General features: G+C 40.8%; 1 protein-coding gene across 2 annotated transcripts in view; it reads right to left on the bottom strand.

Annotated features, from left to right (window-relative positions):
• Positions 1-13,458, bottom strand: part of MAP3K5 (mitogen-activated protein kinase kinase kinase 5) — a 234,775-nt gene that overhangs the window by 145,037 nt on the left and 76,280 nt on the right. For both annotated transcript variants that reach the window (XM_021670832.2, XM_021670831.2), the window contains exon 3: positions 5,639-5,662. In XM_021670832.2, coding sequence (XP_021526507.1) covers positions 5,639-5,662 — 24 coding nt within the window. The remainder of the gene's footprint in view (positions 1-5,638; positions 5,663-13,458) is intronic.

Genomic DNA, 13,458 nt, shown 5'->3' with positions numbered 1-13,458 from the left:
GCGAGAATTCAGAAAGCAGAACCAGACTAAGTTATTTATGAACACACGACTCGAGACACTTGTATATCAGGTAATAAATCAAAGAATCTAAACTCTAGTTAAAATATGAGAAGAACTTCAAAAGGTTGAGATTTGAATTTGGGTGGAATGGAGTGAAATATTCACTTTTAAAGAGGTTGGGATTTAGGTGGGGCAGGACACCTAATATGAAAATGTCCAAAAGAGAGCTAGAAATATGTGACTAAAACATAAAACAGTTTCAAGCCAAAATACAGACCTGAGAACTACTGGATATGGTTGAATCAAAACAAATGGGAGAGACCTCTAAGAGAAAAATCGTAGAAAAAGAGAAAGGTGTCCGGGTGCGGTGGCTCACACCTGTAATCCCAGCACTTTGGGAGGCCAAGGCAGGTGGATAACGAGATCAAGAGATCGAGACCATCTGGCCAATATGGTGAAACCCTGTCTCTACTAAAAATACAAAAATTAGCTGGGCATGGTGGTGCGCGCCTGTAGTCCTAGCTACTCAGGAGGCTGAACCAGGAGAATCACTTGAACTCGGGAGGTGGAAGTTGCAGTGAGCTGAGATCACATCACTACACTCCAGCCTGGCAACAGAGCAAAACTCCGTCTCAATAAAAGAAAAGAAAAAGGAAAAGGGCAGAGGCTGAGAACTAGAATGAAATATGTGGGAAATCCGACTACTGCTGTTATGGGGAACAAAAGAAGTCCAGATTATTCATTCCTAGCCATATTAGCATACGGAGAATAATGCAGCATTTCTCTCATCCTTAGCGCTTAATAAGTACAAACGTGTTCACCATGTGCATGTACCAGGGTGTGAACAGCCATAAGTCAGTGGGTCACAACCTATCAAAGAAGCTGCTGTGGCCTTCATTTTAAAAGTGAGGAGACAGGTATGGCTTAGAGGGGTCCTAGAGTTGGTCTGTGACATGTTTAGCAGCCCAGGGACTTTCTCTAGATGGCATGTCCTTCTCACTAGGGGGTTATGCACCCTCCTGAGTGGCCTTTACAGGCAGACACAACACCTGTCCTCTAACATTCTGTCATCTTTTATGGGAACCCTGCATGAGCCAAATGACTGTTCACAGAAAACAGACAAGAGGTGCCAAATGTCCTTACAGCCAGACTTAATTATTTATGAACATATTATCCTTTAAGGCTCTTCTTGTAATGTCAGGTAATGAAGCAGAAACCAAACCTCACTTCCAGTTAAAACAAGAACTTCCAGAGGGTGAGATTGGATTTGAAAACCAAGTATGCTAAATTGTTCCTGTCTCAAGAGGAAACAACAATTGGAAGAGAGAAAGTGAACATGTCCTGCTTCTAAAATGTTACCAAGATCCCACAGCACATTCGCCCATTTAATTCTTTTACCCAAGCTACTGCTGAAGTAGAAAAGAAAGGCAAGGGTACCAAAGAGGCTGCTTGCCAAAGCATCTAAAGCTTCACCATGAGAACTATCCGAAAAGAACAACAGAATCAAATACTATTGTAGGTAAGCACCATAACTCAAAATGCAAATGAAAATTATCTGAATCCTCCAAGTCACAAAATGAGAACAAAGAGCCGAAAAGCCAATAAAGCAGAAAAGTGGTATCGGAGTTTTAGAATATTATTCTTTTGCTGCTGGATAAAATTATGTATCCTCTGAATCCTTACTACCTATATTAGTGTATCAGAGATTATTATTGAAATACGGGGCAGTGGGGAATACTTCACCTGAAACCAATCCTGGGAGAGAATGACTATCAGATGTCTGGGTGTGTGTTAGACAGGGAGAGGTAAAGGGGGAATAATGAGTATGCAAACAGCAGAGAAAAGCAGTTCCTGAAACAAACTGCATGGTATAAGGCTTCAGAATCTTTGCTGAAAATACCTAAGCATGCTAAGGGTTTTCCCAAGTTCTAGGGTTCATTGTATTCTTTGGAGTTTCTTCCTATGGTCTTTTTTTTTCTTTTCTTTTCTTTTTTTTTTTTTGAGACAATCTCGCTCTGTTGCCAGGCTGGAGTACAGTGGGGCGATCTCGGCTCACTGCAACTTTTGCCTCCTGGGTTCAAGCAATTCTCCTGCCTCAGCCTCCCGAGTAGTTGGGACTACAGGCACATGCCACCACGCCCAGCTAATTTTTGTATTTTTAGCAAAGACGGGGTTTCACCACGTTGGCCAGGATGGTCTCGATCTCTTGACCTCGTGATCCGCCCACCTTGGCCTCCCAAAGTGATGTGATTACAGGCGTGAGCCACTGCACCAGCTTCTTTCCTATGTTTCCAAGGCAATCATTTTTTTTTCAATTTCCCATTGCCAATGTCAGGAAAAAGCAGGTGATAAGCTGCAGAAGCCACATGGATGCAAGTGGGCCCGAGCTAAGAGACAGCCCAGTGAGTGTGCAGTCGGGGAAAAGTGTGACACTGTGTTTTTCAACAGATACAACTGCCCAGAAAAGCACTTTTGCAAAATGATGAAAACTAATAGTAGGGGAACATTTATTTCCCAAGTTGGTTCACATGTAACTTAGAAATGTTATTATTGTATTTTCTGTGTACAGATTGCCACCAAACCCATAGTTTGAAATAGCTGATAATCCAAAGTAAATAAAAACAACTCTTTTGTGATCAAGAACAGACACGCAAAGTGGAACAATTGCCTTTTATTAATAAAGTACTCGTTCTAAAATATGTAAACTTGCTTCAAAGACCTGGTTTCCTTAAATTTCAGAACACCAAGGCATGGTCATAAAATAACAAAACATACTATAAAATCCCACAGCTCAAAATCTAGTCTTATTCTGATTAATTTTTGTTGTTGTTGTTGTTGTTTTTGAGACAGAGTCTCACTCTGTTGCCCAGGCTAGAGTGCAGTGACGTGATCTCGGCTCACTGCAGCCTCCGCCTGGGTGAAAGTGATTCTTGTGTCTCAGCCTTCCAGCTAACTAGGATTACAGGCATATGCCACCACACCTGGCTAATTGTTGTATTTTCAGTAGAGCTGGGGTTTTGCCATGTTGGCCATACTGGTCTTGAACTCCTGGCCTCAAAACTCCTACCTCAGCCTCCCAAAGTGCTGGGATTACAGGCGTGAGCCACTGCCCTGGCCCCTAATTAATTATTTTCACTGTTTAAAAAAAAAAAAAAAAAAAAAAACTCCAATTTTGTTTTTCAATTTTTAGAAACTACATAAAGGTAAACAGAAGTGTGTGTTGAAAATGAAAAGAGCTTCTGGAAAGACAAGCTCTCAGCATTCAAATGTATTGAAATAGATGCTTGAAATATTCAGCTTTTTATAAGGACATTCAGCACCTGAAACACAGCAACTCTCTCTTAAGTCAGTGGGCAATTTCTTCAAAGTGTACAATATTTGGTTCTTTTTTTTTTTTTTTTTTTTTTGAGACAAAGTCTTGCTCTGTTGCCAGGCTAGAGGGCAGTGGCGTGACCTTGGCTCAATGCAACCTCCAACTCCCAGGTTCAAGCAATTCTCCTGCCTCAGTCTCCCAAGTAGCTGGAACTACAGGCACGCGCCACCATTCCCAGCTAATTTTTTCATATTTTTAGTAAAGATGGAGTTTCACCATGTTGGCCAGGATGGTCTTGATTTCTTGACCTTGTGATCTGCCTGTCTCGGCCTACCAAAATGCTGGGATTACAGGCATGAGCCACCGTGCCTGGCTAATATTTGGTTCTTTTATCGGCCTGCTTCTTCACAAGTCCAAGGTGGGCTAGGCAGGATGGCCTTCTTTCTGCCATTCCGGTCTCAGGGAATGCTACCTTCTCTGAAGGACCCTGACATAATGGCTACCCTCTTTTTAGCACGCCACCTTATGTTCATTTTCCAATTTTTTTTCTTCTTTGTACACTGACTTTCTACCAATTAGACTCTGTCTACACTACAGTTACACATGTGGCTGTTTCCACTTCCAACCTCCCGTGAGAACCCTGAGGCAGCAAGCCCAAAGCCTGGCGCACACTGCAGGTCCAATCAATATTTGTTCAATCAAATTTGTGAGATAAATTAAACAGTTTCACACCTTTAACAAATTAAACAGGGTTTAAAAATAGTGCAGTGAAGCATGAAGCAATAATTGCTCATTTCCTGTTGAGATAGGAAGGATAACAGTTTATAATGGCAACATTATTTATGCTGAAATATGTCTCCGCCCTGGTTAAATTTTAAGCATAAGTTTTAAAGTTACTTCAGAGTTGGGTAATCATGACCAAAAAAAAAGTTTAAAATTTCTGATTTAAAGAGAAACAACCAATTGTAGTGTTGTGATCTTGTCATCTTAAATCAAATCTTGTGCAGGCTTTTATAATATATTGTATATTATCTTCACTCCGAGTTGCAGAGGTACATGCTTAAAGGTTTTTAAAAACTGGCTTACTTTCTGAAATAAATGTACAACCACTGGCCACAACCCCTGGCCTAACAAGGCTGTTTCCACTTTATATTATATTTCTTCTTCATGTGGCATTTTTTAAATTTAAAATTTACTTTTCTCATGTTTTCACATTTGTTTAATTCTGTGTGGAGGGTAGGAATTCTGTAGCATAGTCTCAAAGGCAGACTACAATACTTAGGAACTTAAATCAATCTCTTCAAGTAGAAGATAGATGATAGATATCTCTATATCTGTGTATGTGTAACTTACACATACTACAGACACATATACACACACACATATGTGTGTGGATCTCTGTGCAGATATAGGCTGCTTTAGTGCCACTCAGAATTCCACAACATTGAATACACTAAAAAACATTTTTTTTTTTTGAGACACAGTCTCATTCTGTCACCCAGACTGGAGTGCAGTGACATGATCTTGGCTCACTGCAACCTCCACCTTCCAGGTTCAAGCAATTTTCCTGCCTTAGCCTACTAAGTAGCTGAGATTACAGGAGTATGCCACCACACCAGGCTATTTTTTTTAAATTTTTAATAGAGATGGAGTTTCACCATGTTGGCCAGGCTGGTCTTGAACTCCTGACCTCAGGTGATCCACCTCCCTCTGCCTCCCAAAATGCTGGGATTAAGTCACGAGCCATCATGCCTGGCCTGAATATACTATGAAAAGTTTCTTCCAAACCATAATTATATACAGAAAAAGCCAGGTATCAGTGTCATCTCTCATTATGAAAAATAAAGTTTCACTATAATGAAGTACTTAGATAAGATAATCTATTTATTTACTTATTTCTATTTTTATTTTTTTGAGACAGAGGCTCGCTCTGTCGCCCAGGCTAGAGTGCGGTGGCACGTTCTCAGCTCACTGCAACCACCACCCCCCGAGTTCACATGATTCTCTTGCCTCAGCCTCCTGAGTAGCTGGGATTACAGGCGCATGCCACTGCGCCCGGCTAATTTTTTCTTATTAGAGACGGGATTTCAACATACTGGTCAGACTGGTCTCAAACTCCTGACCTTGTGATCTGCTCGCCTCAGCCTCCCAATGTGCTGGGATTACAAGAGTGAGCCACTGAGCCTGGCTGATAGCCATATTTATATTGATATATCAGAAAATCTAAAGAGGAATAACAGGGATAGAAATTAATAATTTATGGAGATTAGTTAATGGAAAAGAAAATATTTTTTAAAACTCTCAGAGGTTAAGTAAAGTACTCACAGTATTCTTCTGGCAAATGATTTCCTGAAAAACAAGAAAAAAAATACAGCACACGTTAATACAAAACTCAGTAATTCTACAACATTTATTAAAACTATGTGGGAAAATTTGTATTAACAATGATATTAGCAATTAGAAATTTCAAAAAGTATAGATTTAGTTTCTACATCTGAAAAGTTTTCTATCTATCTATCTATCTATCTATCTATCTATCTATCTATCTATCTATTTTAGAGACAGGGCCTGGCTCTGTTGCCCAGGCTGGAGTACAATGGCACAATCATAGCTCACTACAGCCAGGAGCTACTGGGCTCAAGTGATCCTCCCACCTCAGCCTCCCAAGTAGCTAGGACTACAGGGCTACAGGTGCATGCCAGCACATTCAGCTAATTTTAGTATTTTTCTTTTTGTAGAGACAGGATCTTTCTATGTTGCTGAGACTGGTCTCAAACTCCTCAAGCAATTCTTCCACTTTGGCCTCCCAAAATGCTGGGATTACAGGTGTGAGCCATCATGCCCAGCCCAAAAAGTTTACAATCTGTGGAGGAGACAGGAGAACACAAAAGTGTTGTCCGTGGTTTAAAAAACAAACAAACAAAAAACCCAACACAAACATGGAAAATCCCCAAACTGAATAACCTAGAAATAATTTCTGCAGATTACCTGATCAGTCACAATCTCTTTAGGAGGAGGTTAAAGCGAGTTTGCTTTCCCTAAGCACAATCTCCCTCACACTCTGGGAGGGAAAAAGCAGCATGTTATATCCTGAGCAGGTAAAAATAAAGGGTATTGGCCACCGGCAAATCCACACACAGATAATCAGAACATCTGACAAAAAAAATCATAAAAATAATTTGCATATTTTTTATTAAGAAGCAGAATGGGATAAGTGGCTGGGCATGGTGGCATATGCCTGTAATCACAGCACTTTGGGAGGCAGAGGCAGGTGGATCACCTGAGGTCAGGAGTTCAAGATCAGTCTGGCCAATATGGTGAAACCCCGTCTCTATTCAAAATACAAAAATTAGCCAGGCGTGGTGGTACATGACTGTAATCCCAGCTACTCGAGAGGCTGAGGGAGGAGAATCACTTGAACCTGGGAAGCGGAGGCTGCAGTGAGCCAAGATGGTGCCAGTGCACTCCAACCTAGGTGATAGAGTGAGACTCCATTTCAAAAAAAAAAAGAATGGGATAAGTACACAGTGTGTGCAGTGTGCCTAGCTTCTAGATTGCAAAGAGTGAGATCATACAAATAACATAGCTATACAGTATCTGACACGTAAAAGCTCTCAATATAAGCCAGCTATCAGTATTGTTATTCCTAGACCTTACCATGACTGCAGACCCTGGAGAGACAATCTAGAAAAGCCTGTCGTATCGAGGCTTCACTGAGGTTGGGGAATCATGATTTAGAAAAGGGAAAAGGGAATAGCATATTGGAAAGGACGGCATGAATGTTGCCATGGAAACAAATAATAAGGCATTTGTGGAGCCTCAAGGGTGAGTCCATCTGGCTGAGGTGAGGAGCCAGATCTGGGAGGAAGAGTGTGGCCAGGCGAGGCCTGGCTGAGTGGCCATCAACATCAGCCCAGGACCAGGTGCTGAATCCACGTAGGGCAAAGAAGGACCAACGGGAGCGTTCATGTAGAGGAGCATGTAAGATTTTTGAATGTTTAAGGATAGCAGATGAGAAAACAAAAATTGGCAGAGGAAGGAATTACACTGGGTAGTTCTAAAAGCCACGAAGATGTATGTAAAATACTAAAAATGCCTGGTGCCGTGGCTCACACCTGTAAATCTTAGCACTTTGAGAAGCTAAGGCCGGAGGATCACTTGAGTTTGAGGCCAGCCTAGGCAACATGGTGAGACTTTGTCTCTAGAAAAAAATTTTTAAATTAGCTGGGTGCAGTGGCACACACCTGTAGACCCAGCTACTCGGGAGGCTGGGGCAGGAGGATCACCTGAGCCCCAAAGATCAAAGCCGTAGTGAGCTACGACTACCACTGTGATCTCGACTCAAAAAAAAAAAAAAAAAGACTAAATGATATTCTTCAATATCTCACAGTCTTGCTAATAAAAAAAGGACATGTGCATATTTAACATTTATGTAAGTCTGGATGGACACGTGTGTATATGCACACCTGCTAAAAGTAAAAAGAATGATACAGACAGCAAGGGCTATGGTTTAACAGAGAAAAATGTTTCTGTAGATTGAGAAAGTCTGGGAAGCTCAGCAGAGAAGACAGAACTCAAGTTGAGCTGTAAAGGACAGACGCGACCCCCAAAGGCAAAGCCTGGAGGTGGGGATCCAGGCGGGAGAGCTAGATAAAGCAAAGGCCCATTAAAGGAACAATAAATATTATCACAGGGAGTTAAAGAAGACAGTTCATTTGGGGACCTATGAAGGGTGAATTAAAGATGTATTTGGGGAAGAAAAAACAAAACCTTGAATGTAGTCATTTGGCTAAAGCAGAAAGTTCATTTTGACACATACAAATAGATAAGAAAGCTATTTGGGGACTTATTGAAGAAGGCTTTGAATGCCACAATAAAGCGTTCTGTGAGCACCTGGCAGTCAATGTGTTTTTTAAGGTGAGTGATATGTTCAAAGAACTATTAGCACATATTGGGGTACTGTTTGTAATAGCAAAGGCTGAGAACAACATAAACGGCCATCACCTAAAAACTGGTTGAATAAACTCTAGTACCTCCATACGCTGGAATATGTTACACCCAAACAAACAATGAAGAACTTCTTTTTGAAGTGAAAGAAAAAGATCTCCCAGATCTCCTAAGTAAAAAAAGCAAAGTAGAGAATAGTTTTTATCCTATGCTCCTTTTATGTATAAAAGAGAAAAAAATGAAATTCAAATTTGTAAATTCATAAAATCTCTCTGGTAGGATGTCTAAGAAACTAATAATGGTAGTTACCAGTGGAGTTGGTTGGCTGACTACAGGATAAAGGTGAAAGAATACATTTTCACGATATATCCTTTTGTACTTTTAAATATTTGCAGCAGGTGAATGCATTACCTTACAATGACAAATAAATAAAAGGTAAACCTTGTTAAAGTTTTACACAGACTAATTTGATGATAGTACTTAATGTTAATTTTTTTTTTTTTGAGACAGGATCTCGCTCTGTTACCAGGCTAGAGTGCAGTGGCGTGATCACAGCTCACTGCAGCCTCAGCTTCTCGGGCTCCAGCAATCCTCCCACCACACATACAAACAAAGTAGCTGGGACCACAGGTGCATGCCACCACACCTGGCTAATTTTTGTATTTTTGGTAGAGACAGGGTTTCACCATGTTTCCCAGGCTTGTTTCTAACTCCTGGACTCAAGCAATCCGCCTGCCTTGGCCTCCAGCGATCCACCTGCCTTGGCCTCCCAAAGAGCTAGGACTACAGGTGTGAGCCACCATGCCTAGCCAGTACTTGGTATATGAGGGGGGAAAAGCATTTAGGTGGCTACTGCAGAAGTCCAGAGACACCATAATAAGCGCTTGGTCAATGAGGGAGCCTCAGGAATGGAAATCAAGGGACAGATGAGTGGCATTGTGGAGGAAGCCTGAAAGTGGCTTTTCCTGCAGGGGTTTCAAAGAGTTGATACTGCACACACACACACCAATGGTTCACAAACAAAGAAGCTGAAAAACGCTGAATAATCACAAAGTTAGCAACACGGATGCAGAATTTTTCAAACTTGATTTATGGAGCATCTCCCCAGAGTAGCAAACCATACCCTTGCAAATACTGCTCTTGCTTGATAGACTATCAAGCGAGATACTCTACCTCTTCCCCTCTAAGTTACTCTCTTCCCCTCTAAGTAACAAGGAAATGCCCTCTGTGTAGCATCCTCTGTGCAATGTATAAGAAACTTGTCCTCCATGAAGCTAGCCTTCACTGTGTTCTGTGACACCTACCTTCCCAACAGTAGATTCTGTCTTTATCTGTGCTGTCATTAACCCTCATACAGACCTTCCTGATAGCATTTCATTTACTACATTGCACATTTTTGTTCCTACGATTCTCTCGCCCTACATCATGACTTCCTGCGGTGCAAAGACCAGGTATTTTATTCCCATTTGTGTCCCAACTGATTGTCTAGCAAATGTCATGGCATATAGCAGATACTACAAAAGCAGGAATAAATGAATAAATTGATGAATGTATAAAATATTGGACTATGAATTAGGAGTAGCTATGTATAAGATATGGCTCTGCTCTCAGCAAGCCATGCATCATTTACACTTCTCTCTCATGTGACACTAAGGTCGCTGGACTAAGCGATTGCTAATCTCTTCCAACGCTGTGTTCATCATTTGCTTTTGCCTAAAGGGTTCTCATAGTCAGTGTTGTCCTTGTGCTGCTAGGAGAGACGCCCTTATGCTCCCCCAGCATAGGAGATACTCTACCCTTGACTCGGTTTTGATGCACCAGGCACAGAAATGGAAGTGGCAGGGAAAGGAGCAGTGGTGAGTACTGAGTGAGCAGAAGGCTCCACAGAAAAGCAAATGGCCACTACTGGCTTAGTGCCAATATGCTATGTCTTCCTTACGAATTGCTCATTGGAATAATAAGCCTCTTATATGTCTCCTCTGCCTTCATTTCAGATTATGCATATATTGTAATGCATGCATTTCAGATTACACTTGCAGATTGTGCATGCAAATTATAAAACTCTATTAAAATCATTTCCGAGCCAGATGGTGGTGTGCACTTGTAATCCCAGTTACTTAGGAGGCTGAGGCAGAAGGGTTGCTTGAGCACCTGGTAGTCAATGTGTTTTTTAAGGTGAGTGATATGTTCAAAGAACTATTAGCACATATTGGGGTACTGTTTGTAATAGCAAAGGCTGAGAACAACATAAACGGCCATCACCTAAAAACTGGTTGAATAAACTCTAGTAACTCCATACGCTGGAATACGTTACACCCAAACAAACAATGAAGAACTTCTTTTTGAAGTGAAAGAAAAAGATCTAGTGGAACTTGGCAAGTTTCCATTAAAGTCAGGAAAAAGAATAATCCCCATACTCCTCAGCTCCATCTTCTTAACTCATTTCAGTATGTCAAAAAAGGCAAACAAGGAACCATCAGATGGGCTGTGTGGGCCTCTTGGGCCTTGCTGAGAAGGAGAAACACCCCCTTTACCCTTTTTGCACACTGATAAAACAAGCTGAGCACACTCAAAAAGAGTAATCCAACATAAGTGGCATAGAGCCGTGACAGTCTTTAAAGATAGAAAGGAAACAAAGTACTTTTGTGTTTACATGTTATGCCGACATAAAACTCAAGTTTTAAAAGAAAAAGACCTCAATAATCTAAAAAAAAAGTCCTAGAAAATCATCTTTTTTGCAGAACATGTGAAATCTGTGGACGGACTGAGAGAGGAAAGTATGGGATGACAAGTCAAAGAATACGAGGCAAGGTTTATCCCTGCCGCGACACTAGCTGTGTGTGTGCCCCAAACAAGTCACTGCATCTCTCTGGACTTATTTCTCCTCTGTAAAGAAAGTATCTTCTGGCCAGGAGTGGTTGCTCATGTCTACAGTCACGGCACTTTGGGAGGCAGAGGCAGGGAGATCAGTGGAGCCCAGGAGTTTGAGAGCAGCCTGGGAAACAGGGCAAAACCCCATCTCTACAAAAAATACAAAAATTAGCCAGGTATGGCTACATGTGCCCATACACCCAGCTACTCAGGAGGTCGAGGTGGGAGGATCGCTTGAACCTGAGAGGTGGAGGCTGCACTGAGCCAAAACGGCACCACTACACTCCAGCCTGGGTGACAAAGTCAGACCTTGTCCAGAAAAAAAAAAAAAGAAAGAAATTAAAAAGAAAAGAAAATATCTTCTATCTCTGCAATCCAAATAATATCTAACTTGTCTGTCTCACTGGGTCCTATGTAAAGGCCAAATGGAGTAAGTTAATGAGACTACTTGCAGTACTTTACAGGAGGAGGTATCAATAAACCAAAGCAAAAACTCCAACTCAATTCCTGCACTGCCAGGTGCAGAGTCCTTTAACACCTATCTTATTCATGACAGGGGTTAAGAACACATCCTTCTCTTGAATATGAGCACCTGTTAATTAAAACAACCTGTACCAAAAATCAGGTTAAATTATACCATAGCTGAAAAGTAATCCTAAAAGGAATTCTAGCCTCTCTTCTTTGCTTTTCCTATTAATTTTGTTTTATATTCAAATAAGTATATCTTGGTGGAAGAACTCTGCTGTAAGTAGATATCTGTCTCTGAACTGGGCTGGAATGCTGATGAATGACATTTTATACATAAAGCATTGAACAGGGTTTTTTTTTTTTTTTTTTGAGACAGGTGGTCTCTGTCGCTTTGTCACCCAGGTTGAAGTGCAGTGAAGCGATCATGGCTTACTGCAACCTCAACCTCCCCAGGCTCAGGCAATTCTCCTACCTCATCCTCCCAAGTAGCTGGGACTACAGGCGTGCACCACCTATATTCATCTTTTTAAGACTGAATAATATTCCATTATATGTATATACCACATGTTGTGCAGACAGTGATCTGTTGAAAAACATGTGGGTTGCTTCCATCTTTTGGTTACTAAGAATAATGCTACTACGAACATGGGTATGTAAATACCTCTTCAAGATCCCGCTTTCAATTCTTTTGGGTATATATATCCAGAAGTAGAATTGCTAGATCATGTGGTAATTATATTTTTAATGTTTTGAGGAACTCCAGTGTTATTAAAATTTGCTGAGTTTTAAGGGCTGATTTTTTTCTTTAGGCAGAGTCTTGCTCTTTCACCAGGTGCCAGGCTGGAGTGCAGTGGCACTATCTCAGCTCACTGCAACCTCTGTCTCCCAGGTTCAAGCGATTCTCCTGCCTCAGCCTCCCAAGCAGCTGGGACTACAGGCGTGTGCCACCACACCCAGCTAATTTCTGTATTTTAGTAGAGACAGTGTTTCACTATGTTGGCCAGGATGGTCTCGATCTCTTGACCTCGTGATCTGCCTGCCTCAGCCTCCCAAAGTGCTGGGATTACAAGAGTGAGCCACCGTGCCTGGCCTTAAGGGCTAATTTAGTGAAGTGTTACAAATTTTGGTTTGTGCACATAAGATTTCATGCTAGTCAGATCCCAATCTAGAAAATAATTGATGCACTGAAGCAGAGCAAGGGTTTCAAGCATCACATATATGTGTTCTGTATTAAGTGAGATAGTGAAGGAGTAAGCATGTAGATAGGTTGCCACAGAGAATAGTCTATTCATGAATATCCCATCTGTAAAATAACTTCTCAGCCAATGGTTAAAGATAAAAATACAACTAAATTTCTTGAACAAGAAATAATCTAACACAATCATTATGTTTCAACACAAGCTGCATCACCAATAACCGATGTGCCTATCAATCTATCGAGAAACATTACTTCTGTAATGGATAAAATGAGAATAAAGCTTATTTGAGTGCAGAAAGTGAAATATCCAAATATCTGAAGTTTTCTAACCACAGCCAGAACATAGAAAAAAGAAACTAAAACTATTTTGGGAGTCCAATATCCAAAATGCATATGTGTTATCCTGGTGGATACAAAAATAAAAGAATACAGCGACCTTTTCCTTTTTTTAAAAAAAGGTTAATTATTAAATATTTCAAGTGTATAAAAATTATAAAAATTAGCACTCATGACCTACTACCTAGATTTAGAACATTATAGTATAATTGAAGACTCCCATCTTCCCTTCCCAATTTTATTCTATTTCTATCCCCTAAGAGGTAACTATTCTGAATGTTGTTTATAATTCCCATACACGCCTATCCATTTATAACACAAGTGT

This window comes from Aotus nancymaae, unplaced genomic scaffold (assembly GCF_030222135.1).
Source record: "Aotus nancymaae isolate 86718 unplaced genomic scaffold, 86718_ANA_hifiasm-v0.15.2.pri h1tg000040l, whole genome shotgun sequence".
Lineage (NCBI taxonomy): Eukaryota > Metazoa > Chordata > Mammalia > Primates > Aotidae > Aotus > Aotus nancymaae.
Note: the sequence above shows the minus strand (reverse complement) of the source record. Positions and strands in the feature narration are given on the sequence as shown.